The sequence below is a fragment of the Penicillium waksmanii genome, assembly GCF_028829765.1.
Source record: "Penicillium waksmanii strain IBT 27052 chromosome Unknown utg000007l:1.0-4314555.0:1.0-4317578.0, whole genome shotgun sequence".
Lineage (NCBI taxonomy): Eukaryota > Fungi > Ascomycota > Eurotiomycetes > Eurotiales > Aspergillaceae > Penicillium > Penicillium waksmanii.
This window is the reverse complement of record NW_026643253.1, coordinates 3,486,480-3,509,777: the sequence shown is the minus strand read 5'-3', so window position 1 is coordinate 3,509,777 and position 23,298 is coordinate 3,486,480. Positions and strand designations below refer to the sequence as shown.

General features: G+C 49.6%; 8 protein-coding genes across 8 annotated transcripts; 3 read left to right on the top strand and 5 right to left on the bottom strand.

The window, feature by feature from the left end:
- Window positions 1-963: 963 nt before the first annotated feature.
- On the top strand, window positions 964-3,092 carry N7481_008149 (Monooxygenase; the record flags this gene model as incomplete). Its single annotated transcript, XM_057267368.1, has 3 exons — window positions 964-973; window positions 1,990-2,324; window positions 2,400-3,092. The coding sequence occupies 3 exons, from the start codon at window positions 964-966 to the stop codon at window positions 3,090-3,092; spliced, it is 1,038 nt and encodes a 345-aa protein (XP_057121569.1).
- Window positions 3,093-3,397: 305 nt separating this feature from the next.
- On the bottom strand, window positions 3,398-4,231 carry N7481_008148 (uncharacterized protein; the record flags this gene model as incomplete). Its single annotated transcript, XM_057267367.1, has 1 exon — window positions 3,398-4,231. The coding sequence occupies one exon, from the start codon at window positions 4,229-4,231 to the stop codon at window positions 3,398-3,400; it is 834 nt and encodes a 277-aa protein (XP_057121568.1).
- Window positions 4,232-6,158: 1,927 nt separating this feature from the next.
- On the top strand, window positions 6,159-7,133 carry N7481_008147 (putative phosphorylase; the record flags this gene model as incomplete). The annotated part of the gene is made up of 2 exons (XM_057267366.1): window positions 6,159-6,275; window positions 6,330-7,133. The coding sequence occupies 2 exons, from the start codon at window positions 6,159-6,161 to the stop codon at window positions 7,131-7,133; spliced, it is 921 nt and encodes a 306-aa protein (XP_057121567.1).
- Window positions 7,134-12,639: 5,506 nt separating this feature from the next.
- On the bottom strand, window positions 12,640-14,361 carry N7481_008146 (glycoside hydrolase family 125 protein; the record flags this gene model as incomplete). The annotated part of the gene is made up of 3 exons (XM_057267365.1): window positions 12,640-12,908; window positions 12,970-14,180; window positions 14,234-14,361. 3 exons carry the CDS (start codon window positions 14,359-14,361, stop codon window positions 12,640-12,642), a joined length of 1,608 nt encoding a protein of 535 aa, XP_057121566.1.
- Window positions 14,362-14,807: 446 nt separating this feature from the next.
- On the bottom strand, window positions 14,808-16,555 carry N7481_008145 (uncharacterized protein; the record flags this gene model as incomplete). The annotated part of the gene is made up of 8 exons (XM_057267364.1): window positions 14,808-14,950; window positions 15,010-15,186; window positions 15,240-15,447; window positions 15,510-15,772; window positions 15,835-16,017; window positions 16,088-16,335; window positions 16,397-16,452; window positions 16,505-16,555. The coding sequence occupies 8 exons, from the start codon at window positions 16,553-16,555 to the stop codon at window positions 14,808-14,810; spliced, it is 1,329 nt and encodes a 442-aa protein (XP_057121565.1).
- A 191-nt stretch (window positions 16,556-16,746) lies between these two features.
- Window positions 16,747-18,109, top strand: rad18 (E3 ubiquitin-protein ligase RAD18; the record flags this gene model as incomplete). The annotated part of the gene is made up of 3 exons (XM_057267363.1): window positions 16,747-17,299; window positions 17,353-17,479; window positions 17,539-18,109. The coding sequence occupies 3 exons, from the start codon at window positions 16,747-16,749 to the stop codon at window positions 18,107-18,109; spliced, it is 1,251 nt and encodes a 416-aa protein (XP_057121564.1).
- Window positions 18,110-18,169: 60 nt separating this feature from the next.
- On the bottom strand, window positions 18,170-19,901 carry N7481_008143 (putative vacuolar sorting protein SNF7 family protein; the record flags this gene model as incomplete). The annotated part of the gene is given in 6 exon segments (XM_057267362.1): window positions 18,170-18,856; window positions 18,910-19,104; window positions 19,175-19,272; window positions 19,292-19,397; window positions 19,463-19,751; window positions 19,852-19,901. The coding sequence occupies 6 exon segments, from the start codon at window positions 19,899-19,901 to the stop codon at window positions 18,170-18,172; spliced, it is 1,425 nt and encodes a 474-aa protein (XP_057121563.1).
- Window positions 19,902-20,424: 523 nt separating this feature from the next.
- Window positions 20,425-22,698, bottom strand: N7481_008142 (TRAPP III-specific subunit 85 family protein; the record flags this gene model as incomplete). The annotated part of the gene is made up of 2 exons (XM_057267361.1): window positions 20,425-21,581; window positions 21,633-22,698. 2 exons carry the CDS (start codon window positions 22,696-22,698, stop codon window positions 20,425-20,427), a joined length of 2,223 nt encoding a protein of 740 aa, XP_057121562.1.
- Between the last annotated feature and the right edge of the window lie 600 nt (window positions 22,699-23,298).

The window sequence follows — 23,298 nt, the reverse complement described above, 5'->3', positions numbered from 1 at the left end:
TTAGCATCGACACGCCCCAACTGCCCGCGGATTTAGAAACTCGGCGACCCAGCCTACTGGGATGGCACTACTATTTGTGAATAATCGTATGGCATCGCCTTCAATCTAACCCGTTAGAATGTGCGCCATAATATTTTCATTCTGAAGGATCGCAGCCAAGGCTCGTGTGGTGTGGACCTGTCGACCGCTACTTGCCCAGTGATGTCGCAAGGGGCGTTCCGACAAACTTCACGGTAAGTGGATATCCGCTATCCTTTTCTGACGGCAGCGGGAAGCTAATCAGTCTAGTCCATATTTTGATCAAGATGGAGATCGAGGTCATCATATCAGACGCTAGCCGCCTCGCCTGAGCACAGGGGCGGGCCGGGCTATCAAGACCCAGCAACTTTGGTCTCCATCTATGGCTCCAATCATGTTCTTGAATGGACAGATCGGCGGCAGCCTTCAGAGATGAGCGTACGTGAGATTCAGCGGTCGTTCTGCGGGAGCCCACCTTAAGACAGGTCGATTTTGGGTATCCCCACCAACGCCAGATTGATTTGTCCAATTGAGACGATGAGCCGTCAAACTTTCGAGGCAGAAATTGGCCGGACCACAATACCATTATGTTAGCACAGAATGGAAATTCGACACATCTGTGAACCAGAGAAGCCGCGCGTGCTCGTACATATGTCTCTCATGGTTGTCCTGCGGAAAAGACCTCAACAGTGATCTTTACTGAGCCGTGTCGATTATCCACTTTTCCCGCTTGGTAACAAGTGGACGGTCGCACCAAGCGTGCCCTCTAAGCTTGACTGGTTCGTTCTTTTGCTGACTAGTCTTTGTGCGAGGGAGGCTTCGTAAACCGGGGGGGGGGGGGCTTGAAGCGGGGAAGAGTGCGAGTGCAATAGAACCTAGCTTCTTTCTTAATGTATCCCATGCCGCAAGACTTCTGCATCACTTGTTACAGAACTACCGCCCATCATGACTATCAGTGAGTAGAGCACAGCGTCACAACCTCTTGAATGATCTCATCATTGACACCTATGTCCAGATGGAAAGATGGAGTACCCCCCCGCAGGCGGACCTTCGGACGATGATGAATGAACAACCGGTCCCCTCACTTGCTCCGCAGCTGGTAGACCTCGTTTTCATGGCTGGAGAACAAGCGACTATTAAGGCGAACGCCTTATTGGATCGTTTGAATGTTGCTCTGGCGAATCGCGATGCAGATTCGCTGACAGATTGCTTCTACGCGAGGCAGGCGTATTGGAAAGACATATTGGCTTTGACATATCATTTGCGTACTTTCAGCACCCCAGGGGTCATAGCCGCGGCGCTACTCAAGACCAATAAACTACGAGAGATCGAGAATGGCATTTCGATCGACGGTGCGGCGATTTTCCTTCCCGCTACACCAGTCCTTGTAAGTTTAAAAGCACGCACGTATAGGGATTCAAGAATGATAGGCCTGATCTAGACCAATAGCAATTTATCGATTGTCCAATTGTCTTTCGAACACAATCGCCTGCCGCAACATGTCGCGGAAAGATGATGCTGTTGCCGGTGGAAGTCGAATCGGAAGTTGGTAAGCCAGAGATTGACTGGAAGATATGGATTTTGAGTACGAAACTCGAGAGCTTGGATATTCAGGCGGAGGATGAATCATTACTCCAGGCACCCGGAAAGGATTTGGGTGCATCGGAGAGCGTGGAAACAGAGGTATTCATCATCGGTGGCGGCAATGCGTACGTGAACACTCAAGAACTCTGCTTGATCTAAAGCTTGATGTTAACATTGCTTAGGGCTGTTACGCTCTCTGCGCGTCTGAAGGCTTTAGGAGTCGAAAGTGTCATGGCCGAACGCACTCGGGAAGTTGGCGATAACTGGGCCCTGCGCTATGACTGCCTGAAATTTCACATCCCGACGACCGTCTGTGAAATGCCATTTTTGTGTAAAATCTTGCGTTCTTGATGTTTCCAGTAGTCCACGGCTAATATTGACACTTAGGCTATGACAAGGAGCTCTGTGCTCCCCACTTGCTGTCAAAGGATGAGCTTGCGTCGCAAGTCCGACGCTATGTCGAGACGTTTAATCTGAATATCATCACATCGGCGGAAATAAAGTCCACTCAATATGATATGTCGACCGAGCGCTGGGATATTGAGATTGATACTCCTGCGGGAAAGCGAAAGATCTCTTCCAAGCAGCTTGTTCTAGCAACAGGCTTCGGATCGCAAAAGCCCAACATGCCGTATATTCCAGGAAAGAAACTTTATAAGGGCACGAGTATTCACTCCGCCCAGTTTAAGAGTGGAATGGACTTAAATGACAAGGGTATCAAGGTGAGCTCACATCGGCGAGACACAAGAGAGATGATTCCCTCCATGAAATGAAAACTGACATTGTAATAATATCAGTCTGTCGTCGTCATCGGATCTGCGAACACGGCATTTGATGTTTTAGAGGACTGCCATGCAGCAGGGCTCCAGTCAACGATGAACGTTCGAACACCGACTTATATGGTTCCGTTACAATATGTTTGCCACAAGATGAGTCTCGGCGCTTATGACGCTGGCGTGGAAGCATCGGACAATCGTTTCCTGTTGCTCCCCACGGTTGTAGATGGACAGCTTGCCCGCAACCTTTTCAGATTATTCGCATCCCAAGAACCCAATCGATATGAAGCATTGAAGACAGCTGGCTTCCCGGCTCTTGACAGCAGTGATCCGAGTCAAGCGCTTATGCATAACCTTCTCGAGCGAGCTGGTGGACACTATGTAGATGTTGGTGGCACCAAGCTGATCGAGGACGGGAAGATTGTGGTAAAAGCTAATGTTGAGCCTGTCGCGTACACAGCGACTGGCCTCCAGTTCTCTGACGGGAGTGTTATCGAGTCTGATGCGATCGTGTGGTGTACTGGATTCGCAGATGGGAATTTGCGTCAGACAGGTGCGGAGATCCTGGGTGCTGGGGCTTCAAAGGTCGAAGGCAAGAAAGTACTTGGGCCAGAAGAGATTGTCGCACGTCTTGAGGTGACATGGGGAGTCGATGCTGAAGGTGAAATCCGGGGATGTGGAAGCGTAACCCGCGCCTGGACAATTTTTGGGTAATGGGCGGCTACACTCAGTTGCAACGTTGGCACTCGCGAACTTTGGCCCTCCAAATCAAGGCGACCCTGGAAAATATCTTGCCACCTGCATATCTGGAAACACCCCAGGCTTAGAGAAGGATTAGAGCCAGCTCACCGGACGAGTTCGAATTCAGCTGGGAGTAGTCCGAAAGATGGAGTATTGCAGCCTTGGAAGACTTGACTCGGCAGGCTCTATAGGGGCTTCTCGCCAGCTGTTCTTGGGATGTATTTCTCATTCACCCTATGGATTTGAATTGGCATAAGAATATTTTCGAGATTTTTTTCCTATGGTATCTGATCGCTGATGGCGGTTTTCTCACGATTGATTCCCGCTCGAAAGGAAAAACTGCTGAAGGCACTACGTCTTCGAAGCGAACTTATTCGTCTTCCTTTGACGATAGACCCAACATTATCCTTATCATTCAACGTGTATTTTACCGTACTTTTGGGCTCTTTTGACTTTTGGTAGATCCACCAACAGATCATGACTGCTAGGGTCAAAGGTACTGTAATCGTCAACCAGATAAGCCATGCCTTGTCATTGACAGAAGCCCCAAATATATCGGCATCAACTACGGTCGCAACGAAGGTTCCCGGTAGAAATGCCATGGTCAAAACAGCAATTGAAGTCATTGATGTCGAGTCTTCTTTCATGCTGCGCGCAATCTGGATGTTATTGGCCGCATCTTGCTGCGTTACAAGACTGTAGACCAAGGAGCTGATACTATCCTTCCGTTGCTTGTAATTAAGAAACCACGTTTTCTGTTTTTCCATCGAAGAAATGACATATGATATGGAGTCTTGGGCACGTTGCTGTATGAATGGTCTGGAGTTGGGGAGCCAAGAGCTGAGGCGTGAATGTGCTTCTCGGATCGCAGATGCTGTGAAAATAGCAACGTCGGCATTTGCAATATGAGAGTCTGCATTCTGGGAGACTATTTGGAGCTGTTTGGTTAGATCTCCAAGTTTGGCCCGGTCGCTAGCCTCAAGGCCAGCAAGGTGATCATTAACCTTATTGATCTGAGTCCACATGAAGCGTCGGAACCGTGCGACGTGATGTTTAGAAGCTTCCAATGATAACGTGGAGAGGATAACGTGAATGTCAAAGGGGTCATCCATGAAAAGAGCTGCCTTGCTTGATGTCGAGACAGTATCAATTGCAATGTTAAGAATCGATTTGAGCGTATTGACGGATGTGTCAGATTCGTTGTGGGATATGATGATATGTTGTTAAGTTGCGAGTGAGATCATGGCGTGAATATACCGATAAAGGAGATCCTTGAACATGAAGATTCCATCGTGGGTGTTGACAAAACAAATCTTTATCTGTCAACTGAAGTTCGTCCGGAGTTTGTGTCCCATGATAGTTACATACCACATGCTGTCAACTTTCCATCGTTGTCGGCCTCCCAATGCGATTTGGGTGCCCAGTAGTCCGGTCGGCCGAGAAGGTTTAAGGCAAACAGCGGATTAATTTGCAGGCTACTAATAAGTAGTTGTGTATTATCTTGTGTCACTAGAGCCCGTACACCGAAGGAGGTTCTTTCACTGGGCACCAATGGTACGAAACTAAACAGGTCAGTAAAAGAATCAAGATTTCGAGCTGGGATGCCCTCACAACACAAGAAGTCTGCGTTCTGATGGGGTATAATCTGGCAAATTCGTTTTTCGACTGGAATCGAAGTTCTACTAGTAAGAATGATATGTGAGATTTTGTCCTTGGAGTAGATTCGATTTGGTGAGGTCCCAAAATCACCTGCAGAAAGTCACCCATTCCCTGCGCAGTCAATGTTCGCCATTCTGCATAATATGAGTATGTTTCTGAGCTCAAAGGTTATGAGATTCATCCCACCTGCTCTCTGCGAGTCCACATGCAAACACTCAACATTGCTTTCAAGAGAGAAATTTTCCGCTTTTCGTAAATGCTGATGACATTGCACAGCATCAAAAACTTGTTGAAGAGATCCGAGATTACCAAGTGGATAGTTATTTACGCCAACATCGAAGTCAAAGTCCAATTCATTGACTTTCAGATCGGTTTGTTGGGCATGGCGATCGATATCGTTTTGTGCTCTTGAATTAGGACGTTGCTCAACCTTGGTCTCTACAAGGGAAGCCTCCAGCTTTGAGAATTTGCCCAGATCCCCAGTCTCGGCCCGACTGAGTGGGTCTCTAAGTTCTGTCATTGAGCTTGCTTTAACGACTCTCGGTGTGAGACCAGATAAACTCAAATATTGGGTATTTTCAGACGCAGAGAGAAGGGTGAAACATAATTCAGAGAGAAGCTGCGTACAGGAGGGGCTTCGAGACTATTGCCACGGCAGATAGTATTATGAGGAGACGAAAGTGCGATTGGATGTCGTCTGACAACGCAAGGCATTTTAGGCATAGCTTGATGGCTTCCTCCGGTACACTTCTCGGGTGACAGGAACAATACACCGGTCGCTGTTCAAAAATCCCGAATCTACCGACAAAGGTGAGGAAACATTCATTCTATCTACAAACCATCGGCTTTCAAGGTCAGTCAATTGTTTGTTTCCACCATCGCTGGGTCATTCACCGAGATACGTAAATTTTCAAGTATTCCACATCATTGAATATCTCACCGTATCATGAATCCAAAGTCGTGTGGCAAGGGATTCGGCACACATGACAATTAAGGCTTAGATTTGCAACAAGGTAAGCACTAGTGAAAAAGAAGCCAACCACGACCAACTAAATAGGACCCATCAAGGCACGTGTGTATTTCCCGATGATATGCACTATTCAGGCTTGGTCGAGATTCTCAGCTGGGAGTAGGTGTTACTAGGACTTTAAAACGAGACTGTGCTCTATTTGAATCACTCTTGTCTGCCTTTGAGAATCCATGAATATTGCACTCACTAAATCCTATGTCTGTCCTGGTCGTTTCTTCGGCCAACCTTGGAAGTGGAAGTGGGGGCCCCGGTTGAGGGGTCGCCGCCCTTTCCGCCCACCGCTTGTTCGTAGCCTGTTAGCCTCAACCTCAGCCTCATCGCAAACAAGACCTCACTCCTTGGACTTCAAGATGCCACTCGATATAAGTTATGATGAAATTTGCTCCAAATTCGATCGGCTTGTCTCGAATGGCATAGTTCAGTACCAACCTAGCCACCCCGTCGTCGTTACTGACAGCGGCATGACTGTTTGTTCTCATCGTTATCCCAGCTCGTCGCTGTCGACACTAATGCGGATATAGTTTTGTTTCAATGTGGTTGAGGCACTCAACGAGAAACCACAGGCCGGCGAGCCCTTCAAGAGCGCCCAGTCGAACCTCGGTGATGGCACCGATGCGCAGCCCGAAACGTTCGGCCCTGGAAGTGATTTAGCATTCGATCACCCAGATATCTGCATCACCAGAATCAATGAAACTCACTTCCTCGTGATCAATAAATTCCCGGTTTTCCGACCGATGCTACTTCTACTGACGACTGATTCATATCGTCGACAGTATGAATTGCTTGACGCCGAGGACATGGAGGCCGCATGGAGTCTTGTGTGTGGACTTGAAGTAGAGCATTTTGCTTTTTTCAACTGCACAGTCACAGCGGGGTCTAGTAGAGCTCATAAGCATCTGCAAGTCATTCCAGCCCCAGGTGCCAATGATGGATATGCAGACGGATTCAGGTTCTTTCCAGACTACGACCCTGAGTCCCAAACAGGTACGCCGTCTTGCGTATACTTCTTGCAGAGGTTCGAAGACCCACCGGAGGGTCAAGAGAGGACCAGCCAGCAGCTCATGGAAATATATCTACGGCTTTTGCGACAAACACGCGAGGTTTTGAAGATCAATGAGGGCCCGTGTCCCCATAATTGGATACTCACAAAACGATGGATGGTGGTTGTTCCTCGACAGAATAAGTTGTACAGGGGACTCAGTGCAAATTCACCAGGCATGATTGGATCGGTTTACATCGCAAATCAGAGTCAATTTGATGCATGGAAGGAGGCTGGACCCCAAAGGGTTCTAGCGGGATTAGGCCTTCCCCGAGTGGAATCCTGAAAGCTCGAGGCCTCTCGATATTATAATAGAAGCAAGGTACCGAGGCGGTTAGTAAAATTAGACAAAGTGATATTTTAAATCGTGCCTCAAAGATCACATAATTACCACCCTTACGAGGTCACTCATGTAAAGTCCTCGAATAGCGATGCACCTCAGAAGAACAGCAAACTGACTACTAGCTCCAGGTTTCAGGCATACGAAAAGCTGTGTGGACCCTGAAAAGGAATGATATGGCATGAATGCTTTTCTCCTCGACTCTGTAAATACACCGAAAGCCGAATAAAAGTATCAAGAGGCTAGAAGGAGAAAACAATACAAGTATAATACATAAGATTGACTTCGTTGCAACCGTGACAACAGCATACAAGCCGAGCATACAGTGGAGTTGCAAAAGTTTGAAACCCCATATTGCCCAGCATTATTTACCGCCTTCTAATGGGAAACTAATATCTACCTGAGATGGAATAGATAGGCCAATCTATTCCATCCCAGGTAGCTACTAGTCCGCGATTAGACGGCGGAGACAAGAACAGTCAACATGGGGTTTCAAAATTTTGCAACGCCACTGTAATAGTAATAGAGCCACTGGCACTGACGACGTCTACCGTGCGCTCCATCCTTTCTGTATTCTATTTCAAAATATATTTTCAATCGTAACTCAGTGAGGTCAAAAGAAAGGAACGCAAATAGTTCAACCCGTTACCTTGAACGCCAGCAGTGACAAAATGAGAGAAAGACATGACCAAACGCCCTCGCGCCCTCGCGTCCTCGCTTCAGAAATTGAATAACAAACAAACAAACATATAACTAGAAGAATGTACAGGCTAATATCTCCTGGCCTTGAGGCCAACCGTTTAAGAAGGAACCCGTGGTAATGATAAAAAGAAGGACGGGGCAGCTCCGACAACGCCTCAGAGGGATGTATCAGAGGGGAAAACATAAGAATCAGCCGAGGAATTAGTAGAGGTATGCGCGGTCGTTGTTCGAGCAGTGTTGTGATGATTGCTCAGATGTTGCTTAAGCATGTAAGGCCTCTTGAATTCTTTTTGACATCGGGGATTAGGGCATTTGATAGTCTCTTTGATATGCTGTTCGCTTACATGTCTCGCGAGAACATGTAGGCTTCGAAACCCTTTGGTGTCGGCACAATCCTTCCATTCGCACCTATGACGAGGAGACGGCCTGGCTTGGCTTCCGCTATGAGAATCAAGTTAAATCCTCAAATCTGAATAGTAGATTCAATTTGAGTTTGGGATCCTACCTGGCTTCCTGCACCTCAGGACGATAGCTAGGGCAGTGGTATCTCCTTGGATTGTGTAGGAGAGTAGATGGGCCCGGGGATGGTGCCGAAGAGGCTGAAGGGCTAGTTATTGTAGAGTAGCGGTGGGTAGATAATCCAGGGTCTGTAGGGGTGTCCTGTCCAACAGAAGTATAGAATATCTGGGGTTGGATATTTCCTTGGGGGTTGGCGCCAGAATCAAAAGAAAGCTGTGCGGCGGATAGTGAATTATTCAATGGAGTGGGAGTCGTTGTCGTGACGTTTTGGGCCACGGGATACAATGGAACAACGTCGAACGGCATATGGTTTTGATTGAACCACACGTTATACCCTTGGACATTTGGATCGTCACTTTGTACAAATATCGGGTAGACCAGCTTACAAACACTTTCTTCGGGCGGACTTTGCATGGTGGGTAGATTGGAAGACATGACGCGGAGTACTAATGACAAGATAAGTAAGTATCAAAGGCTAAGTAAAAGTTCCAATGCAGGGGTAGGTACCTATGTAATAAAGAGCTCGTGCATGAGCTCGTGCATTTGTGAAGCAATCCCTTGCGCAAATTGTCCGGGGACAGACTGAGATTCATATATGCATTGGTCAAAAGCCAAACGACCGCGGAAGGGGGGGGGGGGGGGGGGGGTTGAGGTACCCAGATGCTAAGCCCCTGGGTATAAACCCAGAGAGGCTTGTAGGTTGAGCCAAGGGTTCTTAATGACCCGCATGGCCGCCCGGGCGTCGAAGGTCAATGGAAGACTGCCTCGATTCCCAGTTCCTGTTGACCGCATTGCCTGCTAGGCATCGCTCTCCAGGCACCTTTCCCAGACCTGAATTGGCCTAGGTCTCTCAATGTCATCTTCTATGTGACAGGCTCCTTGCTCAGTCAGGTTGGTTGAGACCGACCCCGAGAAGCTTCAACATGTACCGTTCCTTTTCGGGCAAATATGCTGCGAATAAACAGACATAACCTTCGGGGGTTCCATCATGGGTTCGAGGTGAATTTCCTCTGGGCTCTTGACCCTGAAGTGCCCACCGGGTCAAGGGTGAAACTGGGTTGTTTCTGAAGAAAGTTTGCCTCGACAAACCGTCCCATCCGTCTCCAATATGAATTGAAAGTCCATTACTTTGGTGGAGTTGGGGATTAAGGGTTGGGAGAGGGGTATTCCGTATTGGGTAGCAATGCTTCTGCAAATCACAACACCCACTGACATCATAATCAATGCATCATACTCGTATGGGGTTGGATAGTAACTCCCCCAGCCACAGCCACCTTCATGAAAGGTGACATGTCAAGGCTTCGTTTTCCTGGTCCACCCAACCTCATCTCATTTCAATCTACACGACGAAAAAGGGATAGCCTTATTCGGTTTATCCAATGGAATTATCAAAGTGGCTGGCAAACCAGTAGGCTTTGATTCTATTTCTTCTTATTAGTTTGCATTTCCGATCGGTTACAACGCCGTAGCCCAAATTATCTCATAACGTTGGGCCAGAACCCACGGTGGCTGAGACCGGATTGTGTTCTCAGCAAACAAAGCCTTACGGCGCCCAAAGCCCCGACGCCTCACTTCTGTGGCTGTGCTCCAAACGATCTGCCAGTGTATTCATTTTTGAGGAGAGGGGATTCTCCCTTCTTTCATTTGGTTATTCGATTTCCCTGGCTACTTAAAAGCTAGCCAGGACAACGTCATTACGTCATTAGGCCCCGCAAGCATGAGCAGACTCATGCAGATCTGAAGCGGGATCTGCACTTCCAATCCTAGTCCGAGTTCCAAGACCGATCGTGAGTACTTTGATAGCCATCTCGTCGGAGTTTAAGACTTGCTTAGCCTTATATTGTACGGAGTACCAGGTATGCCGAGTGGACTCGTTTCAAGCTTTACTTCCCGCTCCGAACCAGGGGCAGAACCGCCCGCATGGAAGGCGGGCCGTGACTGGAACCATATCCCCACTTCCCGTTATTTGGTGAGCCACTGGCTTAAGTCAGCGCCTGTTTAAACTACGATTCGGAAATTAACATCTTCGTGTTTGAAATGACCTTTTTACTAATGGATAAGCATTGCCAACCCTTGGGGCCTCAGACAAAGCTGTGGTTTAACCTCTCCGGGCGAACCTATGTTTCTATCAAAAGAAGCCTCTTCCTAGAAAGATGCATCAGCACAAATGGAGATAATGAAACGGTGAAGATAATGACCATATGAACAAGAAAATGCAACAGCAAGCACCGACAATAGAATCATTTCAATAAAAAAAATTGACCGCAGGCAATAATTGAGACTAACTTTGAAAGCAATAATCAAAATGAAAAGAAATGATTGAGAGGAATAGAGGCAGCCATCTGGCTTTAGAATGGACAAAAGCGGTTGTCCTTTCCGTCCCTAGCTAGCCTCGACTCGGAATGGGCAACCTTCATGTGAACTTTGAATTTATCACCTCGACCAAGACCAAAGGTCTTTCCACATTCAGTGCAATTATACTCGTCGGGGGAGATATGTGTGGATTGTATATGTCGCCATAGGGTCGGGAGCTTGGTGAAGTTTCCGCGATATGGACAGCCTTCCCATTTACACTGGAATATGCGAGGCGGATCAAGTTCGGAATCACTAGAGGAATTAGCTGGAGCCGTGTAACCCTGGGGCCAGCGCTGAAACTCACATATAACCCGATCCAGGTTGATAGGAATCACCACACTGATAGGGATGGCCTGGATTTGAAACAAGTGTTGACGGAGGCGTGAGTGAGGGAATTCCCGTCGAGTATCCAATACCAACAATAGGCCGAAGGCAAGGTAGATTTTCGTGAGAGGCAATCATTTGTGGGACGGCAGTAGGCAGTAGGGACTTGCGATGCCCCGATTGACGGATAGTGTGATTGTTGTCATTGACCCTCCGTATGGTAGCGTTGGTATTGCGGCAGGTGCACGCTGGGGATATCTCGTTCATCCCACCCGTAGGCAAATAATGCCCTTGGAAACACCCATTGAAGTGATCGGTAAGATACTGATTCTTCGAAGGAGGTTGGACTTCGTTATGATGAGTGGGGTCCTCGAAGGATACTAGCAGATGATCTGGATCTAGATCTAGATCGCTGCTTGCCCCGAAGTCCACTGGCAGTCCCGCTGATTCCGCCGCGACAGATGAAAAAGATGGAGTCATCTCAAATATGGTGTTCATGTGCTAGAGGAATGCACAGAATGCGAGTGAAATAGCTAGCAATTCTTGATTATCTTTTAAAAGGAAGAAACTTGAGAAAAGTCCCGATGATTGAATGGAATGGACTATGGATTGGGCCCAAGGGCTTTATACGTTTCGTTCAAGTGATTACGAGTATATGTCGTCGGAACACTCACCCTTGACTGGCGAATTAGCAGTGACCGTAACCCACATTAGCTAGCGGCGTAACTAGAAAGTGGGGTGTGGAGGCCACTGAAATGGGTGGTTGCGTCCAAGCAGAAACCAAAACACTAAAATGGATCCGTGCAAGGAAGACTCTGAATAGCGTGTTGTGTTGTGAGTGGTGGCCTACTACTGTACAGCCCAGAATTCACCTTGGTCTCTGCGGAGTCAGCTTCTGCTGGCCGTAATGGCCAATCGTCAAGTCTTGCGCGCATGAAAAATTCCCTAGGCGACTGCAGCTTGGCTCATATCATGCGCCAATCCGCCGATCCTGGTCGATAACTGAACGCTAGATTACTAGTACCCGATTTATTCCATTTGATGATAGACCATTCTTCAACTTCATTTTTTCTACCTACAGTGTACACTGTCTCTCCTTTGTTCTCGCTACGGGCCAGGCGTGACATTTGGACGGGGAACGCCCGCAAAGCCATTGCGATCTATATTTAGGCTGCATTAGGTTCAAGATAGAACCCTGAATTGAATAGAAATAAATATCTCACAGAGTATGCCAGCAGTGTGCAAAGTCGTTAGGCGGGGCTATTTATTTCCCGGGAAAAGCATTGAAAGTGCAAATATTAAGAGAGAATGGCACATTACTACGGAGCTGAAAATTGACCTCGGGAGATGTGGCTAAGCGGGGAACTTCAAGTTCTGAAAAGAAATGTACCGTGCCATGTTTAACATTTTATGTTGAATGAAAGCCACGAAGGAAATAAGTTGTTCTTGACTCGTAAATAATATTTGCCATGGATAGGTCCAATACACCGTAGCCCTCTGTGAGAACTTCTAAGTAAACTCCAGGCCTTAATAAAAGGTGGATTGTGTACTACTAGATATTATAAGGCTCAGCATCCTCCCCAAAGATCAGGTGCGGTCGCTCAGAAGCGACCTTAAGAAGGGTCTGGGCGAAAACCGAGTTAGCCCAGGAGAACCACGGGCGGGTATACGTCTTGATGTTGGTGACGTTGATCGACTCGTGCACAAGGCCAAGGAGACTCGAGTCACGGACGAGGTTGATGGACTCCATGATCTCGGTATCATTGTCAGAGGTCTGCGCTTGCATGAGCAGAGACATGGGCCAGGCGTTCTCGAGACCAACTGCGATAAATGAATTAGCTGGGAGCTCGAGGAGTAAGTGCACTGTGTCGTGAAAACTTACTGTGAGGACCACCAATACCGTGGAAAGCAGGACCTTCCAGGTAGTAGGGGTTACCGGCTTTGTCGGTGATCATCTTGCGAGTATTCTGGTAGACCTTGTCGCTCTTGTCGACGAAGCCGAGATAAGGCAGAGACAACAGGGAAGGAATGTTGGCGTCATCCATGAGAATACGTGAACCATAGCCATCGACCTCAAAGGCATACACATCACCGTACTTGCCGTGGCTCACAATTCCGTGTTCCTTCACGGCCGCAGCAAGCTTCGTGCCGCGCTGCTCCAACTCATCAGCCAGGTCATCATGACCTCCGGCCTTCTTAACGATCTTAGAGATCTTTTGCAGCTGAACAGACATCATGGCATTAGGCGGGATGAAGTAGCCCAAGATGGTGGCGTCGTCACTAGGGCGGAAAGCACTCCGGATAAGGCCAGTACCCTCGTTGAGGGGGTTTCCAACACCTTGCAGGTTGAGAGTCTCGGTTCCAATGTTGGTCTCGCGCTGGAAGGTATATTGGTTGGAGACAAACTGGTTCTTGGAGTTGAAAGTAGGCTGTGACTGCTCATCAATGACACGAAGAACAGTCTTGAGCGCCATGAACCAGCGATCGGTTAGAAACTCGGTAGACCCGGTATTCTCATGAAACTCGGTTCCCAGCAACAAGAAGTGAGCTAGGGAGTCGAGCTCATATTTGCACTCGAATACAAAATTCTTGGAGTATGTGGGGTGCACAGTATCCTGCTGGGTGCTGTTCTCGGGCTTCACACCGCTAATGGAGGGCGGCTGGAAGGCATTGCAGTAAGGCGATTGAATGACAAACTCAGCCTGCGTGTTGATAGCACCGAGAATCAGGGTGTAAAGACTCTTGTCATCGCTGGCCAGCTTCTGGTAGTTGGCCAGTTGATTGGTGGAATCACGTAACCATTCCGCATTGATATCGCCTGTTACAATAAACGTCTGTACACCGCTCCAGTCCGCACCATCGCGCCTGACGCGACGCTTCGAAGTTGCTGAGCTGGATCCATTGACATGCCATTTGATTGTGGTATCGAGTGTATTCGGAAAGGCGTTCCGGAAAAGTTGCGCAAGGTCTTTGTCGACCAGGCGCGAGGTCATATCATCAATAACCTTCTCGACGGAGGGCGAGCTGAATGTACGACATGCCTCAGCGGGTCGCTGGAAAGGCAATTTCAAAGGACCGTCGCTGTAAGGGCCACTGTGAGAGGTTAGTCTAGCTATTTGCGATCTAGCTATAAGTGAGGTACATACTGCGGCGTCGAAGCGTACGAGGTGTAGTCGGGACATGCTCGTTTAAGGATCGCAGGATTGTCGCGTCCAGGAATCGCACTAGCCTGAGAGGCCAGGAGCGCACCGACAAGCAACGTAGAGAGGGTCATGACAGGCGAGGTGAGGTGAGTAAAGAAAGCCCGACAAGGTGGGATTGGGGGTTGGGGGTAAATAAGAGGGGAGGCATAGCTTGGTGTCGATCACAACCAGGCTGGGTCACGCATTCCTCCACTTCATTTCCTTTCAATTGCCGAGCCCAGGAAGGCTGCAGTACATACGCTCGATCCCGCATTGCTCTTCCGATGTTATTGATCTCGGGGAAATTGTGGGCGCGAGGTGACATCGTCCAGGGGGATGAGAGGGACCGTTGCACCACGTCCCCACAAATGCGGAGAAGTGATCGGCGGTGTTTTGATTGAATCTACACCCAAAGTACACCATACAAGATTACGACGACCACAACTATGTATACTCCGTGCCAACTTCATCACCGGGTCAATGCTGAGCGAACTTCCATTCGTGGCTAACTTCCTATACTCCGTGCATATGCGATCGATTACTTTTTGCCGAAAAATGACATGATGTTCCCCTGTCCAGCCTTCGGGCCTTTGCCCTTGGGTACGTTAACAGCCGGCTTCTTCTTAGGCGGTGCCGGCTCATCTTCGGAGAATGACTCCCATGAAGGTTCCTCTCGGGTGACTGCGTAAAGGTAAGGATGGTGGCTGGACAAGGGCTTAGATGATGATATTTGTACTTACCAAGGTACCCCTCTTCATCCTTCACCGTCCGCTTCTTCATGACCTGTCGCTTGCCACGCCGGCGCCCACCTTGTACGGTGACTTCTTCCTTAAGCTCGGCGGGTTTGGGAGGTGGGGGTTGCTCGACAGGTGTCGGTTCTCGTTCAGGCTCCTCGTCGGCATCCGGCATTTCTTCATCTATACTTCTATGAGTAATTTGTGACTGGCCTCACAGAAGCTGGGGAACATACCATCGGCATCCTCGTCCTCCATCATCTGCTTGAGCTTATCCTCGCGATCCTTCTTGCTCTCGCGGTTAGCAGATGCGGACTTATCACCAGACTCTGGGAAAAGCTCCTCCTGTTCTTCCTCGGAGGCATCATCCAATACAACTGTGATATGTGAGCTAGCGTACGATTTGTAGTCGCGGTAAAACTGACCATCCTGGCTCGGCTCCGTCTAGATTAAAGTCAGAGTTAATAAGAGAAACACACAATTCGAGAGTTGATAGGGATACTAACTGATTGTGCGGGAGTCGATGTTTTTTGTTTAGGCTTAGCCTTGGCAAACGAACTAAAAAGATTACTCTTCTCGCGCTTAGGCGCGGTCTTTGCAGCAGGCTTCGATGATGATTGAGATTCGCTTTCGGAAGTTGGCTGGGGCGTTGACTCTTCCTTCTGTAAGGGCCGCTTTGTTGGGACTGCCGGTTCAGCCTTAGCCTTAGGGACCACCGGTTCGGACTTGGGCTGCGCGGCAGGGGAGGAGGGCGCGTTCCAGTCCGTCGCTACACCGGTAATCATTAATATGCGTCCATAAATTCCTTGAAAGATTGTTTGAAGCTCAGACGGACCTTCACATTGCGATTCTGAATCATGCCCCATTGTCCACCACATTCCAAAGGATCGTCCTGAGCATGGGCTGTCGCAATTTCCCGGCAAACATCTGTCAATGTATTGAGATCTTGAAGTACAGTAGGTTGAAGGCTGTACACATGGATTGTGGAGATCGAGTGGAAGGTTGATTTCGCGTCTGCATATAGTTCCAAGTGTCAGCATAAGAGTTCCCGGGCCACCAGCAGTGATTGTGGTGCCCAACGTACCCTCCAAATCTTCCTCCCGGGCAATGATGATAGACATCACACGCGGCGACTCGAAAGAGGCGTCTTGATTCGGTATCGAGCTGGGCAGATAGGGACTGCTCTGCATGACCTCGTCCGCATCCTTCGCATGGCCGTTCGTTACGGGGGTCTCTGCTGCCGGTGGCTTCTGGAATCCGGAGATGACGTATGTTGCGTGGACACTTTGGGGCTTCTTTGCATTTTCATTGCGATGGAACTCATAGAGCATTCTAGATTCGAAAGATTAGCTCGGGTTTTCTTTCATCGAGGGGACAAAAGCGAAGGCTGTACTGTTTGGCCTTAGTGGCGTGTACTTTCAGCGCGCGGCTCAGAGCACGGTAAGTGACCTAGAGACAATTATCAGTGGACTATAAGAACCCTCCAAAGCTGCAACCATACCGTGCGCCTCTCATTGAGGACATTCTCTGCGAGATACATCTTGTAGTCCATGGTGCTTTGAAGCTCGGAAGCTCTCAAGTTGCTTGACGCGTGCCCACCACTTTACGCGTATCAGTCAGCGGGTCTTGGCGTGCCCACTCCGCCTTGCGCGACGCATCGTTCACTCCGCGACATTTGATATTGATATCTTGCAGACCGGCGCTGTTGGACTGTCCGGTAGGCAGGCCCCTGATATTGCCTAGATGGACTCTTTTGATGTGCCCGACTCTACAGACTGGCTAGAGACCCCACTTTCCCTTCTCGCACCTCTCGAGTCCTCACTGCGATGTCAAGTCTGCAAGGACTTCTTTAACAACCCGGTTATCACCTCCTGCTCGCACACATTCTGCTCACTTTGCATTCGTCGATGTCTCAGCACTGAAGGGAAGTGTCCAGTTTGTCGGAGCTCGGATCAGGAATTAAAGCTGCGTCGCAACTGGGCGGTTCAAGAGTTCGTCGAGACCTTTCAAAATGCACGACAAAGTGTTCTTGACCTCGCAAGAAAGGAAACAGCGCGTCTGAAGGAAGGGGATTCTACGATACGTGAGCCGTCACCGAAAAAGAGAAAGGTCGATCGCGTGGGCGTGGACGTGGACGTGAGGGAGCAAGTCACAGTGGTGCAAGCCAGCCCACGTCGCGCCCGGACAAGGTCACAACGGACTGAGAACGATGCACCGAACCCTGAGCCGGTGGTGCGGGAGACCGTCGAAGTGATAGACGATAGTCAAGACGAAGGGGAAGAAGAATACGTTCCTGGTTCGTACCTTTGCTTTTCCTCGCGCATTTGAACGAATCTCACATTGCTGCAGATGACGGTATGGTCGCGTGTCCGATCTGCCAGCGCAGGATGAAAGCCCACTTAGTATTCTCCCACCTCGATACCTGCCAAGGAGTAAAGCCTGCGCCTCCACCAGCGTCCAAATCGTCTGCCTTCAGGTATGTATCGAGCATCGGCTAGAGCTCGGGTATTGAGGCTAATCGAGTGTCGCGTATAGTTCCCTACAGCCTCAACCGAATCGCCTCCAAAGTTCACCCGGCAAAGGTCCCGAGAGGCTACCCGCTATAAATTACTCCCTACTGAAGGATAATTTACTACGGAAGAAATTGAGAGAGTTAGGAATTCCTGAATGGGGGCCAAGGCCGTTGCTCCAACGGCGCCACACAGAATGGATGAATCTATGGAACTCCAATTGTGATTCCAGGATTCCAAAAACCAAAAGAGCCTTACTGCAAGAGTTAGACATATGGGAGCGGACTCAAGGTGGACACGCAGCCGGTCCATCGCCATTTGCGACGAACACTGCTGTTATGCGTAAGGACTTTGATGCAGCCGGGTGGTCCGCAAGCCACGATACTGACTTTAAGCGTCTGATCGCAAATGCTCGCATAAAGAGCGATACTCAAGTGCGATCGACGATACCTGGGGCGTCTGAGAAATCCACAGGTGAATCAGCAACAGGCTCCGCCGCACCCGTTGCATCCATGGAAGCTCCATTTGACAACGGTATTCCCGTGGAAAGCAATCAAACCATTGAGCCTCGTCGTTCGTTCGATCCGTCAGGCTGAGTAGCAGGCATAATCCAAGACAGACTACCGGCATGGAAATCCGGTGCTTGGATAATTGCCTTATTTTGCTTCCATCGGGCGTTCCTCGACCGACAGGTTTGAAAGCCTGTTGGTCAGCTGGGCTTCTGTATCTTTGTCCGCTTGCCTTTGACGAGACACCTCGCCCGATGCCTCCTTCAGGCTGTCCAGCTCGGCCAACTTTCTCCGCGTCTCCTCCGCTTCGATCTCCTCCTCGGCCTCGCGGCCTCTCTGCTCCATTGCCTCCAGCTCGTCGTCGATTTCGCCCTCGTCGATCACCGGTGCAGCGTCGTCCATAATACTACCAACCTCATCCACCTTTGTCATCTCCTGGCGCAATTCCTCAACGACATCCTCCACCCTCTCTGCGCCACCGATCTGTGCATGCAGACTACGAAGAACACCTGTGCTTGCCTCCATGGCCTGGACGATCTCCACCTGTCCAGCAGCTTGCTCAATTTTGGAATATACTTCCTCAAGCTGCGCAAGTGTATTGAGCCGTTGTTGCAGGTTGTGTTCGACCAACTTCTTGGACTTGAGAGCGGAAAGAGCCGAGATGCGATTCTTATTATTGAGGGCCGTCTTTGCGGAGGCCGTTAAGTCGGCAATCTTTTCTTCGAGGCCCTCGACTTGTCTCGTTATCGTCGAGACAAGTGTCTTGATTGAAGCGATGGTCGAATCTTGCTGAGTGATGTCTGTCGAGTCGCCTGCAGACTTGAATTTAATTGTCTGCAATTATCAGCAAACAATCCTCAGACCCACTGTATATAGCTTCCACCTACCTTCCCATCATATGATATCACGCCAGAGTCGCGAGACAAATACACTAGAAGAACATCAAAATCTGCATCTGAGAGTTCTGTCGCATCGTGCAATACGTCTGAGAATCGCTCGACGAAGCTTTCTTTAGAATATATAAGATCAAGCTTAGATGGTTTGTCCCCAGTAGCCCTTTTGACAACCAAGTCTGAGGCTTCCTGATAACGACATGAGAGTGATTAGTATAGTAAGTGGCAGCAGTCCACTAGCAATAGAGGGAAATCTCACCTTAAGATTTTCAACCAGCACCAACTCCTGTACCTGCAATTTAGGTGAAGATTCATCGGAGCCAATCACAGCCCCCTTCAACTGACGAACCCCCCCAACTCATAACATTCCAAGGACTCAAAGCGCTGGGATCAATAATACGCCATTGGCTTTTCTTTAAACAGCCAGCATCTGTCTTGTAAATCGGCAGCGGCACCATATTCCTCTTCTGCATCGCCTCATTCTGTAAAATGCCTAGAATCAGCACAATTCCCCTAGTCAAAGACAATGACGTGCCCAAGCACGTACAAAGACAGCACCCAGTGCCACAGGCCTGCCGAGGTCTGACAGCTCCAAGTCTCGCAAAAGTAACTCGTCGGTGCGGAGAATGAGGTGATCGGTCTTCTTGCGCCGAGAAGCGCTATTCTTCTGGGAGCTTGTAGACCCCGAGCGCACGCGCACACCGCGGGATGAAGTGTGGCCGCGCTTTGCGGCATGGTTCAGGGCCTGTTCCCATGCTGCAACGTTGACGGCGTAGCCATCGGGGTTTGTCTTCTTTTGGAGGGCGAAGTCTGAGTAGAGGGATGGGAGGCGGTTTCTGGGGCGAGAGATGGTTGTTGTTAGCCTTTCATGCAACAGCCTGGAGGTTGGTTTGCTTTGTGTTTGCCTTGCTAGGTGGGTTTTGGGATGTTAAGTACCTTCTGAATGCATCCTCGTTCTTGAGGATGTAGTCGAGGAGCTCGCTCATGCTGCTGGTATCCTCGCTTGTGGATATTTCAGCAAGGATAGGAGAGATGTGGTACGTAATAGGTTGAGCGCTCCGAGGCCCAGATTCTCTGTTGGTGTTGTGGTGGGGGAAGAAAGAGAGAGTCGGAGATCAACAACCACCGGTGGACCCCAAAGCAGCCCACGGCTCCGCAGCATTATCGATAAGCCATGTGATCAACCATACCTTACTATAGAAGGTACCTGTTGTTGGGACTATGAGAACTTCTGGCTATCGTTATAAAATGGCATCATTTAAAATACTCATACGAGTCTCATCTAGGCACTGGGTATTTTGTGGATTTCAAGTGGCGAAGATGGTATAGAAAACATGGATATACCGTGACGTGTTCCAACTCAATTAACTACCGAGAAGTAACTACTACTAACGATACGCAAGCTAAACACAAAATCACAAGAACGTAAGCCCAAGGTTTGTACAGATGAAATTGACACAATGAAGCTGATCTATTCTTATATGCTATTCTTGGATATTAATATCATGCTTAGGCTCGTTCAAAGTCATCATTGGGCGCTTCCTCCAGAGTTCCAGGCCCCGGGCTCAGCTTGAGATTGCCCGCATCCAGCTGCGCTGGAAGCCCGATCAACGAGCGACGATGACTGCGCTTATCAAGTTTCTCGCTAATCTCTTCCGTACCAATGGGATCCTCAATCGGTGACTCGTCTCGGGCATCGAAACCTCTAGCCTCGAGGTATTCCACCTTCACGGCATGTCGCAGGTTATCAACGAAAGTTTGCATCTCCGGCATGGGGAAGGCTCCATCAGCCTCTAGTACATCGGCATAGAGACGTTCCGCCTCTTCAAGACAAGCTGATGCTAACGATGGCTTTCCTGCCTTCAACCACTGGTCAGCAGCAAGAATACTCCACATGCCGGCTTTGCGTCGACGAGCACCCCACTTCGCGCCTGTGACAGGGGTCTTGGAGGCATAACATGCAGCCACCCGTTCCATAAAAAGGATCTGACCGATAGACTCAACCAAGCCAAAGTCCATGACCCGCATGGCCCACCTGGCGGCAGTTTCGGTGGCAGAACCGCCCCGGGATTTCAGAAGTTCAACGGCCAACGTAAGAGAACGAAGGGCGTGGGGTGCGTCAGAGCATCGTGTGAGGTAAGAGTAACAGGCCGTCTCAAACATTTGATCAACGCTTTCTAGTTTGATTTTGGCCGACATCGCCAGCGGGTTCAAGAGCATGCTCACTGCACACATCTCGTGAGAGCCGGCGTGGTATTTCCAAGCCTTGTCGTTGCCAAAGTCCGAGCGAATCATGTCGTACGTTGACGCTGCAAGTTTCCAATCGCGAAGCATGAATGCAAAATCGGCCATCTTTCGCAGAGTAGCCTCGGGAGATTCTGGCGCATAGAAGTTCTGTGTTGTATCGTAGTTCCCACTATTTCCGCCTGATGATCCAATACCGGAACGTGAACTGGAGCCGAAGGGCCATCGACGTGACACTGCTGCAAGTCGGCCGCTGATGCCGCGTCTTCGGGATGCAACTTGGTCATTCCAAACGGCGACTCTGTTTTCCATGAATGGGATTACTGATTGCACCATGAGCTCCCGAATGAAGGTCTTGATGGCTGTGGCGTCGGAGTCGAAAAGGTAGGGGGTGCCATCTGTACCCAAGTCCACAAGCGTTTCTAGCAGAGCATTAGTGTACAGTTACAGAAAAGATCAAGAGGGGTATTTACCTGCTTCTCCAACCCCCGACAAGTGCTCCCGTGGAGATAACCACTCGCACGGGGGTACTTGTGTACTGTCATCATCCGTAACCACACATTGACTGCTCCGCAGCCTCAAAAGATGACAGTGTAATCCGAAATGCCTCTTCATCTGATCATATAATTTGGTGGATTCCGCGATATCATCCCGTTCTTCATCGTGAATCAAAACATAATACCGAAGATAGTCCTGCTGAATCCAGTCCGGCAGCCGCTTTCCCCCAGTACTGCTCTCTGCATACAGCTGCCGAAGCGTCTCCAGGGGTGCGGTATTCCGGGAGCTGATCGCGATGACGCTGGCAACGGGATGACCGAATGTTTCGTGAGGGGTCGCGGACGTAGACGACAGAAGTTGGCGGAGGAATAGTTTGGATAGCGGTGTCGTAGCTGGAACCCCCATGACGTCCTTCCCAGAGATAGGACCTCCCAGCGTATCTTCTCCTGAATTCAACTGTTTCTCCAGAACCTCCTCCATCTGCGCCAAGGGCGAGTCGCGAGCAGCATTGGCCGCGCCGAGCCCTTTGATGTTCACGAAGCGTACCCCATAGTCTTCCCAAGCACGACTTGATCCGATACTATCCCGAATAACCACTTTCCCCGGTATTGTCTCGCCAAAGGGCCGAACCAAGTCCCAGAAGCCCCCTTTGAACCCCTTATTCCTCACCAGCGCATCGGTGTCCTCGGAGGCATGAATAGCGACAGTAGGAGAGAAAGCGCGGATGATCAAGGATCTGATATCCTCTGAGCCGTCGGAGCGTCCATCGAAGGGCGAGCCGATTGATGACCGGGCTAATTGCGGGGTGGACGATCGACCGGAGCGGGATTGCGGTGATGAGGATCGAATGGGTAATTCGGTGGATGCTGTAGGCAGGGGCGAGGTCGGCGATGACCCCGTACGAGAGTCTGCCAACTCGGCGTCCAAAGAGGCAGTGGCCTCGCTTTCATCCGGGTATCGTGATATGGACGCGTTTCGCGCAACGCTGGGCGAGAAGGACGGCGGAGGTTTCACCGGGGTACCATCACCGGGCGATGTCATGGACACCGAGTGTTCTTCAAGAACCTAAATGCTAAGTGTTCAAGAATTGGCAGGCCCCCATGGACTGCGTTTTGAGGTGAAGGGACGGTGGACGGTCTGGGTGGGTGACAACAGGATAAAGTCGGGCTCGAGGCTGATCAGGTCAGGTCAGGCCAGTTAGATCGGTCAGTGTATGGTGTGAAGGAAGGCAAAGTTGGACAAAGCGCTTGGGCTGCAGTGGCTGCGGGTGGCTCTGACGAAGGTGACGAGGAGGGTTTGGGTTTGGGTTTGGGTTTGGGTTGATATGGTCGGTAGGTACAAAGCAATCACGGCACGGAACTGATGAGGCCCTCAATCAATCCAATCGATGCGGTTGGAGAGTGGAGTCCCGCAACACGCTCTTATTGCAGAAAAAAATACTGACTTTGAAGAGACAGTTTGAATCTGCCTGGTTATAATTTAATCTCTCATACAGTTGTATACTAAACACAATTTCATCAAGCTACAAATTGATCTGCATTTATGTATTTACGTATTTATGTCCTGGTAATTGCGGGCGCATTCAACTTGGTGGTGACGCAACCACGTGAGGCCGCAGCTTATCGATCAGCAGTCACGGTG